This window comes from Eriocheir sinensis, chromosome 16 (assembly GCF_024679095.1).
Source record: "Eriocheir sinensis breed Jianghai 21 chromosome 16, ASM2467909v1, whole genome shotgun sequence".
Lineage (NCBI taxonomy): Eukaryota > Metazoa > Arthropoda > Malacostraca > Decapoda > Varunidae > Eriocheir > Eriocheir sinensis.
In genome coordinates, this window is record NC_066524.1 from 21,713,513 (window position 1) to 21,731,564 (window position 18,052).

The window sequence follows — 18,052 nt, forward strand, 5'->3', positions numbered from 1 at the left end:
TTGTTTGGACACGGCCGACACGGCAAAAATGACAAACGTCTTGCCTTGTTGAGGGGAAATTATCCGTGATATCCCGGGAAGCTGCGGGGCTCAGCGGCCACGTTACGGCCGGAAAAACGGCTCGTCCTTGTGGCCGCCACACTCACATGATTGGCGTGTTGTCACTGATGCGCCTCTCGTTCATTCGCCTGTTTAGCGAGTCGCCGGGCGCGTGGGGCGCTTCAAGGGCCGGCGGAGGCCATTATTGCCGCCGCGTGCTGCAGGAGGCACTCGGGCCCTGCGGGAGGCTGGGCGTGCAGGAGTGGCTGTCACGTGTGTACGGCCAGTAGCCGGCGTGTACACAGCGGGCGGGGCGGGGCGGGACAGGCAGGGCTGAGTGAGGAGTTCTTGAGGGCGCGTGGGCCGGGCAGGGGCGGCGTGGGCAGCAGGTGAGGTGAGCCTGTTGGTCAGGGGCTGGGAGATAAAAAGCACTGGTGTTGGTACATTGATCGCAGGCCTGTGCTTCCCCGCATCCCCTTCCCTCCTCCCTTCCCTTCCTTCCTTTCCTGCACCCCGGCCTGCCCTTCCTTCCCCGCTGCACCTCACGACCCTCCTCCCTTCCTTCCCTCACCGCCACAACCTCTGTCCGTCGCGCGGTGTTGACACGGTGTAGCAGTGGGCCAGCAGCCTCCCCGCCCTCCCAGCCTCTTTATCTGTTTATCTCACAAACTATCATGTGTAGGAGCCTCCACGCGCCTCCGCCCCCTGCCCCGCGCCTTCCCCTTCACCTCTTTAGACATTTGACTCTTGGTATTGTGTGTGGAGGAAGGCTTGAGGATGATACCCCCTTATGGATCTGTTGCTTGCTGCCTGCCGGGATAGAGATACGTAGATGAAGAAACATATAGATAGCATTAATCGCTCTCTCTCCCTCTCTCTCAGGTGGTAGGGCTTGCTATTGGGGCAGTGGCTAATTGTCTCAACTCCGGGCCTTGATTACCCCCAGCCCCGTAATGGCCTAGTTATGGGAGCTTCGTAAAGTCCCCTTTAATTATCTCAATCTCACGTGGTCCTTTGAAAACTGCCTCCCTTGGGCCGGTGACGGCGGGGAGGGCGTTGTTTACTGCCGTGATGTTAGGCCGGCTGGGCTAACTTGGGGACAGGCGGAGTTAAGATGAAGATTAAAGTACAGGAGAGAGAGAGAGAGAGAGAGAGAGAGAGAGAGAGAGAGAGAGAGAGAGGAAAGAAGGGAGATAGAAAGACCGATAGGGAGAGAGAGAGAGAGAGAGAGAGAGAGAGAGAGAGAGAGAGAGAGAGAGAGAGAGAGAGAGAGAGAAAAGTAAAGAAAAAAAGAAGAGGAAAGAAGGGAGGCATAAGAGAAGAAAGGGAGATAGAAAGAACGAGAGAGAGAGAGAGAGAGAGAGAGAGAGAGAGAGAGAGAGAGAGAGAGAGAGAGAATGTGTCAAGGGATGCATGGTCAAACATTTGTGTAACGCGTGCAGACATTTACAAAGAACAACTCAAAACCACACAAAGAGTCACACGGCATCCTCTGCGTCACTCATCCCTTGTAATTGTTGGTGGGTGCATCCTTGACATATCAGCGCTTGGGCAGTGATAAGGCGTGGAGGGATGCATGACTGGGCGTATCTCAAACATACGTGTATATACAAATGCCGGCGTTGGTACGGAAGACCCACACACTGTCCTCTGCTTTACTTCATATTGTAGCATCCTTTGACACATCTGGGCATTGCTAAGGAGCGGTGGGATGCATGACTTGACCTAGGTGGCTCAGACAATCGTATACTCCTGCTTGTATCGATAAGGAAGAGTCACACACTGTCCTCTGCTTTACTTCATTTTGTATAATTATTACCACCAGCATCCTTGACACATCTGGGCATTGCTAAGGAGCGGTGGGATGCATGACTTGACCTAGGTAGCTCAGACATTCGTATACTCCAGCTGGTATCGATAAGGAAGAGTCACACACCATCCCCTACGTTAGTTACTCTTCTTTATGTAATTGTTCATGGCTGCGGCCTTTAAACTGCATCTGGGCATTGATAAGGAGCGATGGGATAGATGACTGGACGTAGGTAGCTCAAACATTCGTATACTCCTGATGATATTGATAAAGAAGAGCCACACACCATCCTCTTCGTCAGTTACTCTTCACTGTGTAATTCCGCGTGCCAGCATTCTTTACACTGCATCTGGGCATTGATAAGGAGCGATGGGATACATGACTGGACGCAGGCAGCTCAAACATTCGTATACTCCTGATGATATTGATAAAGAAGAGCCACACACCATCCTCTTCGTCAGTTACTCTTCACTGTGTAATTCCGCGTGCCAGCATTCTTTACACTGCATCTGGGCATTGATAAGGTATTCTGGGATACATGACTGGACGCAGGCAGCTCAAACATTCGTATACTCGTGCCGGCGTTGGTAAGGAAGAGCCACACAGCATCCCCTGCGTCACTTCATTCCGTAATTGTTCGTGCCCGCATCCTTGGCCTATCAGGTGTGTGGCGGGGCGCGGTGCATGACTCATCACCTGTCCGGGCAGACGCTAGCCAGGCCTTACCCTACCTGTGGCTGGCGGGGAAGTCCAGGCCGGGGATCACTCTTGTATTAGCGGTGATTATCTTACGGGAAAGGCTGCGAGGAGCTGGCGCGGGAGGGGAGGCTGAGAGGCTTACCCCACAAGGTGCTCTGCCACGGACCTCACCTCCCCGCGGCCTGCCTCATCACACTGTGCTAATAAAGTGATACCGGCCATGTATGCGCAATAGTAGTAGTGGTAATAGTAGTTGTAGTAGTATTGTTATTATTATTATTGTTGAGCTAGCCCAGGCAGTATATACAAGGATAGATTAGAATATATGAAGACTACGAGAGACCTCCGGCTATCACTGGCATCTCGACCTGTGTTATCAAGCCCCAGGACGGGATAGATAAAACTCACCGCCAAACACCACATGAGTGACCTGACGTGTTTGTTTGAGTGAGAAACCTTTTGCGCTCTCATTTTAGGTCACACTCCACCTTCCTCCTTTTCCCTCTTAACCTTTGCACTCCCACCTGCCGCTCCCTCCAACCTTCGCCCTGCTCCTAGATCGGTACTCTCAGACGCCTCAGCCTCTCAACTATATACAAAGGCCAAAAAGTAGATCAGTTGGGTTCTAGTGAGTGTTTCTTTAGGTTCACGGTACAGAGGAGGGGTCAAACTACCACCAGGGTCATAAAACTACCCCTGGAAAGCCTTGTGAACTTGGGCGCCCGAAATGTTTCAGAAAATGACCCCTGCCCTTAATGGTAGCGTCAGGCCTCACCCTTTGCCTTTACCTGCCTGTGCGTTGCTGACTGACTCTCTTTCTCCCCCACAGAGGACATCCGCGGCGCGTGGGACTGGGAGAGCGGCCTGTCCTACGAGTGCCGGACGCTGCTCTTCAAGGCTCTGCACAACTTGATAGAGAGGTGAGGGAGCGTCTCTGCCTCTCTGTCATTCCCTTCCTTACCCAGACTTTCCTTGTGCCTCCATTCAAGGACGTTAGAATACAGTGTTGTGTGATAGAGAGGTGAGGGAGTGTGTCTGCCTCTCTGTCATTCCTTTCCTTGCACAAACGTTTGTTTTGTCTCTATTCAGGGATGCTAGAATACAGTGTTTTGTGATAGAGAGGTGAGGGAGTGTGTCTGCCTCTCCGTCATTCCTTGCACAAACGTTTCTTTTGTCTCTATTCAGGGATGCTAGAATACAGTGTTTTGCGATAGAGAGGTGAGGGAGTGACTTCCTCTCTGTCATTCCCTTCCTTGTCCAGACTTTCCTTTTATCTCTATTGAAGGACTTTAGAATACATTAATGATTTGCTTCGTGTGATAGAGAGGTGAGGGTGACTGGGCGTGGTTTTCCCTCTCACGACAGCTATTCCACAAGGTCACGGAGGAGATTAGTCGGGTCCGCATGAGTGTTTCTTTCAGTGTTCATTGTCAAACTATCACTAGGCTCATAAAACTACCCATGGGAATACACCGAGCCTCTCCAGAAAGCCTTATAGAGGAGATTAGTCGGGTCCGCATGAGTGTTTCTTTCGTGTTCATTCTCAAACTATCACTAGGCTCATAAAACTACCCATGGGAATACACCGAGCCTCTCCAGAAAGCCTTATAGAGGAGATTAGTCGGGTCCGCATGAGTGTTTCTTTCGTGTTCATTCTCAAACTATCACTAGGCTCATAAAACACCCATGGGAATACACCGAGCCTCTCCAGAAAGCCTTATCAGATGTGGGTGTGTAAGCCCCGAGAAAGGTTTGAGCGGGTGTCGCTGCCTCTCTTTCACTCCCTTCCTTGCCTTGACTCTCCTTGTGGCTCTATTCAATGACGTTAGAGTATAGTATTTTGCACTATCAAGACACCTTTCCTCCCGAAATTGACCTCTCTTTTGGCCGCTCATAACTTTTGTCTTTGTAGGAACAGCGATTATCACTTTTTTTTTTTTTTTACAACTTTTTTTGTTGCCCTTGAGCTGTTTCTTTGGCTGTAAAAAAAAAAGAAAAAAAAAACTTAATGATTTACTTTCTGTGGCAGAGAGGTGAGGGTTACTGGGCGTGGTTTTCCTTGCGTCCACGATGCAGATTCCTTGTCAGACTTTCACTAGGCTCATAAAACTACCCATTGGAAATTACTGTAAAAAGAAGACAGTCCTTCATATCCACTACCAGGGCTTTTTAGCATGTGCAGAGATCCTACGGTCATAAGAGCCTCGTTTTTGTGTGTGTTAGACAAATAAATATACAGGTGCCAGGACTTGCATAATATCTAGTATGTATAAGGATGCCAGGAGGGCCTTTCAGTGCCAAGAGAGGGCCCGTGTAGATGATGCCATGACTGGAGAAAAAGAAAATGTAAGAAAAAACAGTTAGGAGTAAGAATTGACACCGGAAAGCATTGTCAACCCTCATAATGTGTCACCCAAAACGTCCTGTCTGTTTAAGGATGCCAGTGCCGTATAGTGCCAAGGGAGGCCCAGTGTAGATAATGCCATGACTGGAGAAAAAGAATGCAGTTAGGAGTAAGAATTGCCATCAAAAAGAAAGAGTTAGGAGTAAGATTTGACACTGTGATGAAAGAGTTAGGAGTAAGAATTGATGCCAAGATGAAAGAGTTAGGAGAAAGAATTGAAAGAGTTAGAAGTAAGAATTGAATGAGTTAAGAGTCAGAATTGACACTGAGTTGAAGGAGTTAGGAATAAGAATTGACACCTAGAGAAAGAGTTAGAAGTAAGAATTGACACTGAGATGAATGAGTTAGGAGTAAGAATTGACACCTAGAGAAAGAGTTAGAAGTAAGAATTGACACTGAGATGAATGAGTTAGGAGTAAGAATTGACACTGAGTTGAAGGAGTTAGGAGTAAGAATTGACACCTAGAGAAAGAGTTAGAAGTAAGAATTGACACTTGAGATGAATGAGTTAGGAGTAAGAATTGACACCTAGAGAAAGAGTTAGGAGTAAGAATTGACACCTAGAGAAAGAGTTAGGAGTAAGAATTGACACCTAGAGAAAGAGTTAGAAGTAAGAATTAACACGACTCTACAGTTAGGAGTACAAATTAACACAAGGCGAAGCAGTTAGGGGCGAGAATTGACACTGAGACGAAGGATGTAGGAGCAAGAATTAACAGCAGAAAGCATTGTCAACCCTCTCCCATGTCACTTTCCCAAAACGGTGATGGTGTGACAATGTTTCCTCCACATCCTGGAGCGTAAGAGAGGAAGAGAGTGGTGCATCCTGTCTGTATTCCCCATGTGACGTCCTTGCCTGCCCAGCCACCACTCACTGACCTAGACTGAATTATAAGAAGAAGAAGAATAGTTTGTGTATCCTGTGACGTCTTTGCCAACCCCAGAGCTACTCACCTAATGATAATAATGATGATGATAGTAATAATGAATGATAGTTTGGTCTTCAGGCTCACTCACCATGCCATGAATTGAGTATCCATAGAGTTTTTGTATTAATTTTGCAGCTAAAGAGACAGAGCCAAAAAGAATGGAAAAGAAAAAGTTGAAATGGCCAACTGAATATGGTTTTAGAGGTGTTGATTCCCTTATAAGAATTGGCTTTATGAAGGAGGAAGGTAGGAAGTAGTGTATTCCATAAGTTGTCTAAGTGAGGGAAGAGTAGTGTGTATTTCTCTCTGGGAAGTTGTGTAAAGGATTTGGATTTGCTGTAAAAAGGAAATCCAGTAGTGTGTCAGAGATGTTGATTCCCTTCTTATTGTGTTGTAGTGTGTCAGAGTGTTGGTGCCTTGATCTGTGTGTGACCAGGGTGTGTTCTTGCAGATGTCTCCTGACCAATAGTGTGCCAGAGGTGTTCATTCCCTTTCTTACTGTGTTGCGTTGTGTTGTAGTGTGTCAGGGTGTGTTACCTTGAGCTGTGTGTGACCAGAGTGTGTTCTTGCAGATGCCTCCTGACCAGGGACTTTGTGCGCCTTGGACGGTGGTTTGTGCAGCCTTACGAAGGGCCGGAGGGCGTCCCCGGCAGCAGCAGGTGAGTGGAGGCAATGTAGACCTTATTGAAAGAGATAGGTAGATGTGAAATTGATGTTACTATATATTGAGTTGTTTTTGGCCTTTGTGTTAAACTGTTGGCCTTGCTTATGGTGGTGGCTCTTTGTTTTTTACTGTACTGCTATTTTTATTCTTTTCTGCTTCTTTTTGTTGTTTTCTTGTTGATGAAGGAATTTGTCTTACCCTGCGTCTCCCCTCCCCGCAGCACGCACCTGTCGTTCAGCCTGTCATTCTTTGTCCACGGCGAGAGCATCGTGTGTGCCAGCGTGGACGTCCGCCAGCACCCTCCCGTCAGAGAGCTCACACGCCGCCACCTGCTCCTCGCCCAACAGTCCAACCACGGCATCCCAGGTACTGCAGAGGCTAGTCCTATAGTAACTGTTTTGGGTTTCGATAGGTTATGTTAGGTAAAGGTTAGGGTGTCTTCAAACACATGATGGCCATCAACTTATGGTATAAATCAACAAAGAATGACCTCACTTTTTTGTATAGAAAGTCTCATTAGTAAGGAAGCATACATGAGTTTTCTGAGTCAGGACCTACAGTGTTTGTTTTGGTTTTGGTAGCCTTAACTCTCCGTTCTTTCCGCAGTGATATTGGGTCCGTATGGGCTGAGTGGCACGCTGACTGGAGTGAGTTACCGCCACTCTGAGCCCTCCATACAAAAGCTGCTGGATGAGTGGCGGCAGTTCTTCCCCGTCGAGACCAAAGCTCCGCCCACTGAGTCCCTGGAGCCCCCCCTCCCGGCGGCTGTAGAAGTTATTGTTGGTGAGTGGCTTGGGGTCCGGGGTTTGTCTTTAGTTTATATGTCCCTGTTAAAGAAGACTGATTGGTTCACTCCTTGTATCACTTTCCTTCAGAGGTTATCCTACATGGGTTTTCATTTTAGTTAAGGTATTTCAACAAGTAAAGGAGTTTAGTAACATTGGTGTCGTTGCAGGTGGCCACAAGATGCGTTACCCGACGTGCTACGTGCTGGTCACAGACATGGACGACTACTTAATGGCCGGCCGGGGCACCAATGTGGTCAACGTGGGCCAGGCCGCCCCCAGCAGCCTCAAGGGCGGCCTGACCAACGAGACGTCTCAGGAGGCCAGCGAGACCTCGGCCCTGCCGGCCAACAGCTCCCCCTTCATGGCCTCCACCCACACCCTGCTGGCCTCCGAGTACCTCAGCTGTGGCGGCCGGGGGCTGGGATGGTCGCGGGGGATGTGCGAGCGGGTGTGGCAGGACGTGGTGCAGTGCCCCGGCCAGCTGCCGCCGACCCCGCACGACGGCCTCACCCCCGAGGGCGCCCTCATCCCCGCTGAGATCGCCGGCCAGTGGGAGTTCTCGGACCCGGCCACCAAGATCAGCTGCTCCTGTGCCAAGTATGAGTCATGTTGTTGTGGCACCCTTCAGGCACTGGCCCTGCCCTGGCCTGGCAGTATTGTGGCTGCTGTAGATCATCATTGTGCCATCTGTTGTTAAAGAACCTGCCTTTATTTTGTTTAAATTCTTTTGATCTTACTCTCATAATCTAGTTAAGTTTGCATGACATAGATGGATACATATCTGTTGTTTCCAAATTATGATATATACATATTATATATATGTGTCTTAGTTTGATGTTTCTCATCTCTCATAGTGCATGCAGCATGCCGTAAATATTATATTTTGTTGCCGGCCAATCTTATGTTCCACCTGATTTCTTTGTTAGGGTTGTTCCCCTCAAAGTAAGGTGCTGCTGTGGGCTGGACTCAGCACAACAAAATTTATCTTAAACACCCAACAAGTCTCAAACATTGACCTTATGAGTAGATGCTCAAGTGAACACTTGTTGAAGGCAAGTGTTCACCACATGCCCCCCATCACAATGCCATGAGGACTTCAGTCATCCCCAGTATTAGCCACGGTCCTCATGGCCTCTGATTCCCAGTGCCCGCTGAGCCAAGTCCTCACAGCACCCTGAGTCCCACACTAGGGGGGTGCCATCACACTGCTGTGGTCCTGGCGGACAAAACACTCACTCCACACATCAGGGACCTGTTCCCCACACCCTATCTCTGATCACTGATAATAAAGCTTGCTGGTCAGTGCCACATGACTGTCCTGTCCCTCACGTGTGGGTGGGTGTCGTGTCATGGCCAGAACACACACACGGCCGTGATGGTGCCCCCGGTCAGGTCCCCCATAGGTAAGCCGCAGCGCGACCGTTTGTAGAATGTTGTGGCCTGGCTTTACAGATGCAGGAGGGGTCGGGTCAGTAATAAAGGGTGTAGCAGCAGTAAGGGCCGGGGAGAAAAGCTTGGTGGAGGGGGAGGCAGTGGCCGTCCGCGAGGGGGCGGCTGCTCCCTGGCCGGCTGCATCCCCTTCCACAAGAGGCCTCCTACGACGCCCTTGGCAGAGGCTGACCAGTGTGGCATGCCGGCCATCGAAGATTCAGAGCTTTTGCAGGCCACTGCCAGGTACTGCCAACACTGTTGTGCCAGACTCTAACACTGCAGTAACCTTGATCTTGACCACAGGCAGACGTGTGCAAGCAGTGACTCCTGGCTTGACTGGGCTGCCTCAGAGGAGTGCGCCTTTCCTTGCTCAAAGACTCACCTCAGAAACAGTCACCAGTGCTCCTCAACCCTGCACCACCTCCATCCCTGCCCCCACCTGTACCCTCCACCACTCACCCTGAACACACCCCATAACGCTGCTGTCCCACTCACACGTCTTCCTTGGCTCACCCTCGCTGCACCTAACCTGTTCCTTCCCCTGTTGTGCATCTTGTGCTTCAAGTATTGGTTGTCTGCCTCATGACTAGACTTAAAGATTCTCCTCACAGTAACTTACTTAACTTGTCTTTGTGTATTTAGGAAGGTAAGGACTCTTCTTCACTATGATTTAGATGTCACAAGTTTTTAGTGCATTCATATCTAGTAGTTAGTGCTGACAAAGTCTGTTGTATTATTATATTGAGATATGTTTGTGTGTGTATGTGTGTGTGTTTTCTGAAGATAATAAGTGTTTTATAAGCTATAGCCTTTTCTAATTCTTTATTCTTTATTTTTATTTGAGTACCAGGGTTCTTTAAATGAATTATAGGTGGACTAGAATTATATGAACTGTTATGAAGTAGAGAGAGACCCAGTTAGCCACACAGTCAAGCAGAGAGAGACCCAGTTAGCCACACAGTCAAGCAGAGAGAGACCCAGTTAGCCACACAGTCAAGCAGAGAGACCCAGTTAGCCACACAGTCAAGCAGAGAGAGACCCAGTTAGCCACACAGTCTAGCAGAGAGACCCAGTTAGCCACACAGTCAAGCAGAGAGAGACCCAGTTAGCCACACAGTCAAGCAGAGAGAGACCCAGTTAGCCACACAGTCAAGCAGAGAGAGACCCAGTTAGCCACACAGTCAAGCAGAGAGAGACCCATTTAGTCACACAGTCCACAAGGAACAGACATCACTCACACCTTCCTCTCCACCCTGAGCAGATTGAGTGGAGCCGGGACCCCGAGTGGAGGCAGTGGTGGCGGAGGCTTCGGGGGGTACAAGAGTGGAGGGGTGACCACGCCGGGCAGTGTCCCTTCCCTCAGGCTGACCGGGGTGAATGATGGCCCGCCCCCCTCTGTGGACTCCCCTGCCTCCATCACGCCCTCGCCCCTGCCCACGCCGCACTCCCAGCCCTCCTCTGTGCCTCATCACGGTAAATAGGAATAAAAGAAATATAGAAAAACACACAACTTGCTATTCTGCACATATACCAAAGGGAAGGTAAAGGATTAGGAGTGGAGGGAAAAAAAGATACTAGATAAATAAATAAGAAATAAATCACATCGTTCCTATAGACTTCCAACCCTTTACAGTGTCACTCAGAAACTGTTTACGGGTGTGGTTTAGAATAACGTCCATTGCCTCATTGTTTTCATGTCATAATGCATTGTTTGATTTTGTTTTATTATTTATTTTATCTATTTTCCAGACCAAAAAAATATAGAAATATCATAGTTCACTTCTAGACTTCCAAACCCTTGCTAGTGTCACACAGAAACTATTTACGACTGTGGTTTAGAAAAACGTCCAACCCCTTATAGCTGTGGGAATCATGTTTCTTAAAGGTCCCTCTAAGTGAGAATAATGAGAAAAAAATCATTACTCACACAAATCATTTCATAATATATATCAACGCATTTGTGATCAGTTTATGTATCATCTATTTTGGGGGGTTTATATCATGGCAAAAATTTGGCCCGTCGCTGCTACACGGTTAATGGAAAAAAAGGACATTAAAAGAAGAGGAAGAAGAAGGTCTTTCATCTCACTACTTTCATGTAATAATGCAGCGTTTCTTATTTCTGTATTTTACTCATCCTTATTTATTCATTTCTCCTTTATTCCCAGACCCCACCATGCCAACCCTCAGTCCACACCCTCCCCCCTCCAACACGTCCGTGGGCGACCCGCCAACGCCTGCGCCGCCGGACTCAGTGGATGTCAAGCCCAGCATGTCTGACCTCATCGGACCCAAGTCTGTGTCCTCCCCAAACACACAGGTAAGGAAGGGGACTAGGGTGTGTGTGTGTGGGTGGATGGGTGGGTCATAATATACATTCAATCAGCAAATCCATGTAAGGTTCTTCAGTAATGAGACCTGCTATCAAACAGTGCGAGTTCTTTCTTTGTTGCCCCAAGTATCTTCTATTGTAAGCTATTTCAACCCCTCCTTATCACCTCTCCTTTCTAGTCACTGAGTTCAGGAAGAGGTGAGTGTCATGAGTGTTTCCCATGTCCATTTACTAGCCCTGTGTGCTTGTGTTCCAGGGCATGTCTCCCCTGGTGGGCGGGGACCGGAGCAACGGCGTGGAGTCCAGCGAGACAACCAGCAGTATAGGTGGGAACGGCAGCAGCAATAGCAGCGGCGGCGGCGGAGGCGGAGGCGGCTCAGGGGGTGGCGGTGGTGGCGGAGGGGGCACCAGCGGTGGAGGTGGCGGCAGTGGGAGTGGCGGAGGTGGCGGTGGTGGTGGCAGTAATAGCAACACCACCACCACCACCACCACCAGCACCGGGGGTCCTCTGAGGGGGCTGAAGAGGCCTTCCCTGCCTGGCACCGACTATCACTTCCTTCTGGAGCAGGAGAAGCCCAGCACCGTCCTCTATGACTACACCAAGCTGAACGCATGGTAGGTGCTCAGGGTGCTTGCTTCTCTATCCACAGTCATGTCTAGGGTTGGGAAGGTACCTGGTACTCCACTTATTATGTAGAGTAAGTTTGGGTCAGAAGGTGCAAGTGTAGAAGTTATCACACACATGGCAGCTTGGCCTGAGGTTTGGGACCAGTCTGAATAAGTTTCTTTTATATATCTGACCCTAGACTTTTGTTTTATGACTCAACTAAATACAACCACTAGTTTTGAAAGGCTCTTACCTCCCTTCACTTCCCCTCATCAATGCATGTGTTGTTACAGGCTCCACCACCCCATCAAGAAGTTCAAGCCAGCAGAGCCCAAGGTGGAGGAGCCGCTGTGGCCACCCTACAGACCTGCCCACATACAGGAGAAGATGGAACCCTACAGGCAGGAGGTGGGACAGGAGGTGAGGAAGAAGCTGCAGGCATCAGAGGAGTGGTGATTGATGCTAGACTGTGGAAGGGTGGCCATAGCTTGAATTAGGTCTTACAAGGGGATGCAGATGGCTACCAATATGACAATTAAAGAGAAAGAGATTAGTAGTGCAGGTAGATATGTTTTTTGAGAAGGGTTCGCACGTCTATTTCTATGCTTTACAAGTGAATGGAACGCAATAGGAAGGGGATAGTGGAAGGGCAAGGAAGGGGACATGAACGTACAGTGAAGGTTAAGATAAGGATGTGGAATATTAAGATTAGGAGGCAGAAGATTGAGCTTAAGTTACAAAAGGTTAAGATTGAGAGGGAGAAGATAAAAAAGATGCAGAAGATTGAGATTTTAAGATAGAGAAGGTTAGATTAAGAGGCAGAAAACTAATTAATTTGATACAGAGATAAAGATTAAAATGCAGAAAGCGGAAATTAAGATCAATGCAGAAAATTCAGATTACGAAAGACTGTCACAGAGTTAAGCTTCCTGACCATGACCCGAGCTGACCCCGTTTCCCACCCTCCAGGTCCCAGAGATGAACGGCTTGCCCCTGAAGGACCTCCGAGGCATCAAGAGGCCTGAGGACCCCTATGACTTCGAGGATGACCTTGGCTCCGGGGCCACCTTGGAGACCTACAAGAGGAAAGACGGTCTGGATAAGGAGGAGGCCAAGACCCCGGGCAGTGTACAGTCCACGCATGATCCTCACTCCCCCTCGCAGCCAAAGAAAAACACTGGGAACCTCTACACCCTGGCCGGCCTCCAGCCCTCACTCTCAGACCTGGACGAGCTCTTTGACTCTGATTCTCCAGTGGACGACGTAAGGAGGACTTGTTAGGGTGTTCCTGCTGTCCTCTTCTCTTGATGCTTCTGTTCTCTTGTTCCTGTTGCCTGAGATTGTATTCCTTTCCTATAGCCAGTAGTTGTATATTCATTCTCACTGCATTCTCACTAACATAACATAATACACAACTCTTAGTGGTTCTAGTTTACAGACAGCATGAACATCTTAGTGACGTGTCTGTGTTGTGTTTCAGGGCACCTTCCCGGACCACACTCCCCCAGGGTCCAACAAGCCCTCCGGGGGGCCGGAGGACACAGCGGCGGTGCTGAGCAACAAGGGCGGCGGCGCCGGGAACAACAAGTCAAGCGTCAGCGCCAGCCTGGTGGAGCTGACCAAGATGTTCCCCACGCCGCCCTCGCACGAGCACAACCCTGACCATGACACTGCCCTGGAGGAGGTCATCAGTATTAAGACGGAGCGCATAGAGGAGCCCCGCGTGCCCCAGGTGGCGGAGCCATTGGGGCACCTGGCCAAAGAGGAACAACCCCCGGTGCCGGCCGTTTACCGGCCTCCCTCCGTGGCCATGTTCGTGGGCTCCTCCAAGTACGCCCCGCTGACCAACCTGCCCAGCCAGGAGCACAAGGCCAGCCCCATCCCCGAGGACTGGCTCTACAAGCCCTCCTGCTCCTGGCAGTTCCCTGTCACCGAGAAGCCCCACAGCACGGCCCCGCCCATCGTCCACATGGGGCCCCACTCTGGGGCTCCCTCCTCCGCCCCCGCCAGCCACAGTCAGAAGGCCGGGGTGTCCCCCATCTCCCCCATGCCCCCCAGCCTAGGGGGCTCCACCTCCGACGGCGGCCCCGGGTCCCAGCGTGGGCCGGGCAGCGTCGGGCCTGCATCGGCTGGGCCGCCCATGAACTACGACCTGACCTCCCCGGCCTCCAACCAGTCGTCCTACCTGAGCAAGGCAATGCCCTCGGTGGAGCCACCAGGCCCCACGCTGGGCCTGAGCCAAGTACCTGAAGCCACCTCCCTCATCGTCAACATCGCCCTCCAGGACTCAAACATCAACCTGTTCCGGGACCACAACTTTGACTCCTGCACCATGTGTGTCTGCAACAACAACCAGCGCATCGTGGGCAACATCCGTGGCAACGACGGCACGCTGTACCTCCCCCCCACGCAGCTCAGCATGGAGGAGGAGAGCATCTGCTGCAACTGTGGCTTCTCCGCCGTGGTTAACCGCCGGCTGGCCTTCCAGGCCGGCCTCTTCTACGAGGACGAGGTGGACCTGACGGGGCTGCACGAGGCGCTGGCCAACGAGTGCAAGAAGCAGTCGCTGCACCTCCTCACCGACAACAAGGGGGCAGAGAACCCCGACCGGGAGGCTGCGGCGGGTGCCAATGCCGGGGCAAGCTCGGCGGGGCCAGCCGGGCCAGCGGGTGGGACAGGGCCTGGTACGGTGAGTGGGCCGGTTGTCAGTGGCGGCGGCGGCGGGGGTGGGGCGGGCACGCTGGACCAGCTGCCCCAGTCTCTGTTCCGGCTGCTGCAGAGCCAGTGCCTGGTGACGCTGAGCACACCCTCCAGCGTGCTCTACCGCTCCACCACAGTCTACCAGAACACGCGCCGCGACATCCTCCTCAACATCGTCGACTACAAGGATGGCAACGAGATCGCCTACCTGGCCGTGGAGCAGTCGCGGGGCGGCGGCCTCGGGGGGACCACCGAGGGGGAGTCTGGGCCCCCCGGCCTCAGGTTACAGTGCATGCACAAGTGGTGCTATTACCAGTTCAACGGCCCGCGCTGCTCCAGGGACATTGTGCGCTGCATGAAGGCCCTGCAGCCGCACCTTCAGGAGGCTATTCAAAAGAAGGGGCGTAGGGTCAACTGGGAGCCGGTGTTCAGCGTGGACGGGCCGCTCACGTGGCGGCAGTTCCACAGGATGGCGGTGCGGGGCACGGAGGACATGGCGGAGCCGCTGCCCATCCCCATGCTGCTGGCCGGCCATGACCGGGACTGGCTCTCGGTGGCCCCGCAGTCCCTGCGGCACTGGGAGAAGCTGCTGCTGGAGCCGTACTCCCAGCAGCGCAACGTGGCCTACGTGGTGGTGGCGCCAGACAACGAGTTCATCCTCAGCCACGTGCGCACCTTCTTCAAGGAGCTGTCCTCCATCTACGAGGTGAGGCAAGGCAGGGAGGGCCAGGAGGGCAGGGTGTACCTTGTAGGTAAAGGGCAAAGCCTGTAGAGTGGTCATTGATGTTTGAGGGGATTAACAATGCCTTTAATCTTCACTCTGGGAAGTTAGTTACTAGAGAGTGATAATTTTAATCTTGAGGTAGTCCATTACTATGTGTGGTTATTAAGGTGTAGAGGTGAGTGTGTGTTGGAGGTAATGAGGCATCCTGAAGCACAGCCTTGGACTAACAGCACCTTGCCCCCAGCTGTGCCGGCTTGGCAGGCACTCCCCCATCCAGAGGGTCTTGAGGAACGGCATCATGAGGATAAGCAAGACGGCCGCCTCCAAGGTGGCCAACGAGCCTCTGGAGGAATGGTTCTCTCTCTTGGGTGATTCTCACATGTCCACCAAGCTCAAGCTCTACGCTCAGGTGAGGAGGACAGACTTTTTCTTCGGTGCTGGGCCCACATACTGAGACGTAGTGTCCTTCCGTTCTTCCGTTTTTATCCCATATTTATTGATCTTTATCCTTCCTGCTTCATCTCCTCTCCATGTCCATTCCATAGTTCCTGCATCTCTTTCGTAGTGAGCCAATAAGTCGCCTCTGTTCCCAGGTCTGCCGCCACTGGTTAGCTCCACACCTTGCCACCCTCAACATGGACAAGAGTCTGTTTGAGATGCATGGTTCCAGCAAGGCCAGCGAGAGGCAGGCCCCCTCACCCATGCCGCCGCCCTCCTCGGAGAACATGTCCACCCCCAACCCCTCCACCACCCCCACGCAGACCCTGGAGCCGGACAACACCACCTCGTACTCCTCCTCAAACTCCACCTCCTCCACCACAACACCGAGCTCTGTAAGCCTACTATTACTACTACAATTATTATAAAAGACATATTAGGTAGAGAAGGGATGGTATGGACATTCTAAACTGCCCATTCAGTGACCCACATAGCTACATTCTAAGAGCTGAGATAGAGAAAGAAATAGAGAAAGGAAAATAACTGTTTTGATAAGTGTTTTTATGTTTACTTGCTGCCTCTCATGTGTTGGAAGACACTCCTAACTTAGCCAGACTAGCATCACATTACTAGCTGGAGCCACTCTTAAATAGTTGTCTTCATTACTTACAAAAATCATCCCTGTCATACATTTGAAAATACTCTTAACTTAGCCAGACTAGCATTGCATTACTAGCTGGAGCCACTCATAAATAATTATCCTCATTACTAGCATCACAGTACTAGGAAAAACCATCCCTGCCCAGCCTGAAACCATCTCCCTTCTCCCCCCACAGCAGAGCGGCACGGTGCTGGGGTCCGGCGCGAGCTTGAACGAGGTTGATGAGGACGACTCCCCGCCACCGGCCATCCTGGTGTACCTGGTAGACCCCTTCAACGTGGGCCAGGACCACCCCGACATGCACCGCCTGGTCACGCTGGGGCTCCTGCGCTGCTACGAACACATGCTGGAGGGCCTGCCGGAGAGCATGCAGAACAACGTATACCTACAGGTGGGTGGTGGGGGGCAAGGGAGGGATGCTTGTTAGGTTAGGTAAGGTTTGGTTATGGTTAGGTTAGGTAAGGTTTGGTTATGGTTAGGTTAGGTAAGGTTTGGTTATGGTTAGGTTAGGTTAGGTTAAGTTCTGCTTAGGCTAGGTTAGGTTAGGTAAGGTAAGGGAAGGTTAGGTTAGATAAGATTTTGGTTGGAATTAGGTTAGGTTGGGTTATGGTGGTGTGAGGCTAGCTGAAGTTAGGTTAGGTGAAGTGAGGCAAGGTTAGATTAGATAAAGTTAGATTAGGTCAGGTTATGGTTGAGTTAGGACAGGTTAGATAAGGGAAAGTTAGGTTAGGTTAGGCTTGGTTAAGTTAGGTCAGGTATTAATGCCTTTTAGTCGTGTTTTGTTTATTTTTTTCTTCTTATGTTAAAAACTTCTCCTTCTCGGTCAGTGTAACTCTTTTGCTGTAGATAACCTTTTGCTTTTGCTGTATTTTAATGCACTTGTTTCTCCTGCCTCAGATAATCTCCCTGGAGAGCATCTTGGAGCTGGCCAGTGACTCCCACGACCGCTCCCGCCACATAGATCAACTCAAGTCCCTGGCGTTCTCAGTGTTCATGCAGTGCCGCAGGACGCTGACCCACAATGCCGCGGTGAAGTCCCTCACTGGGTTTGGTCCTGCTGCCGTGTATGATGCCTTCCTCAAGCCAAAGGAAGCTAGTGTGAGTATCTTAACTGCCTCTATGTCCCTCGAGTTGAGTGTAAAGAATGTGTGAAGCCAAAGGAAGCTAGTGTGAGTGTCTTAACTGCCTCTATGTCCCTTGAGTTGAGTGTAAAGAGTGTGTGAAGCCAAAGGAAGCTAGTGTGAGTGTCTTAACTGCCTCTATGTCCCTTGAGTTGAGTGTAAAGAGTGTGTGAAGCCAAAGGAAGCTAGTGTTAGTGTCTTAACTGCCTCTATGTCCCTTGAGTTGAGTATAAAGAATGTGTGAAGCCAAAAGCTAGTGTTGTCTTAGTCTTTCTGCCCTGTTGAGTTCAAGTTGAGTAGTGTAAAGAGTGTGTGAAGCCAAAGGAAGCTAGTGTTAGTGTCTTAACTGCCTCTATGTCCCTTGAGTTGAGTATAAAGAATGTTTGTATTTACTCTTCATTCCCTTCCATTCCCTTCCCTACTGGAGCCTCCTTGCCCTCCTGTGTTCCTCCTGCTTATTGTTACTGTCATCCTCTCTCCCACATTCTCCTGCCTCTTACTCTGTCCTCACTCCTGCTTCTGCCTTCCTCCCTCCCCTCTCTGCTCCTCTTCCTGTTTCTCTGTCCTCACTCCTGCTATTGTCTCCCTCCCTCCCCTCTCTGCTCCTCCTCCTGTTTCTCTGTCCTCACTCCTGCTTGTGTCTCCCTCCCTCTTCCCTTCTGCTGCTCTTCCTGCTATTCTGTCCTCACTCCTGCATCCTTCTCC

General features: G+C 50.8%; 1 protein-coding gene and 1 long non-coding RNA gene across 4 annotated transcripts in view; one reads left to right on the plus strand and one right to left on the minus strand.

Moving 5' to 3' along the window:
- LOC126999570 (mediator of RNA polymerase II transcription subunit 13-like) overlaps nucleotides 1-18,052 on the plus strand; it is a 62,460-nt gene that overhangs the window by 37,872 nt on the left and 6,536 nt on the right. The window contains exons 3-18 of one of the 3 annotated variants that reach the window (XM_050862330.1): nucleotides 3,378-3,468; nucleotides 6,454-6,540; nucleotides 6,766-6,911; nucleotides 7,152-7,328; nucleotides 7,501-7,930; nucleotides 8,786-9,007; nucleotides 10,026-10,237; nucleotides 10,933-11,084; nucleotides 11,353-11,711; nucleotides 11,997-12,123; nucleotides 12,673-12,966; nucleotides 13,184-15,109; nucleotides 15,372-15,536; nucleotides 15,721-15,960; nucleotides 16,402-16,617; nucleotides 17,124-17,324. In XM_050862330.1, the coding sequence (XP_050718287.1) occupies nucleotides 3,378-3,468; nucleotides 6,454-6,540; nucleotides 6,766-6,911; nucleotides 7,152-7,328; nucleotides 7,501-7,930; nucleotides 8,786-9,007; nucleotides 10,026-10,237; nucleotides 10,933-11,084; nucleotides 11,353-11,711; nucleotides 11,997-12,123; nucleotides 12,673-12,966; nucleotides 13,184-15,109; nucleotides 15,372-15,536; nucleotides 15,721-15,960; nucleotides 16,402-16,617; nucleotides 17,124-17,324 (5,045 nt within the window). The remainder of the gene's footprint in view (nucleotides 1-3,377; nucleotides 3,469-6,453; nucleotides 6,541-6,765; nucleotides 6,912-7,151; nucleotides 7,329-7,500; nucleotides 7,931-8,785; nucleotides 9,008-10,025; nucleotides 10,238-10,932; nucleotides 11,085-11,352; nucleotides 11,712-11,996; nucleotides 12,124-12,672; nucleotides 12,967-13,183; nucleotides 15,110-15,371; nucleotides 15,537-15,720; nucleotides 15,961-16,401; nucleotides 16,618-17,123; nucleotides 17,325-18,052) is intronic. The other 2 variants (XM_050862331.1, XM_050862333.1) reach the window with 2 other exon arrangements.
- On the minus strand, nucleotides 1,252-1,980 carry LOC126999571 (uncharacterized). Its single transcript, XR_007753434.1, has 2 exons — nucleotides 1,918-1,980; nucleotides 1,252-1,764 (listed from the first exon to the last, which is right to left on the minus strand). It is a non-coding gene; the product is annotated as an uncharacterized LOC126999571 (long non-coding RNA).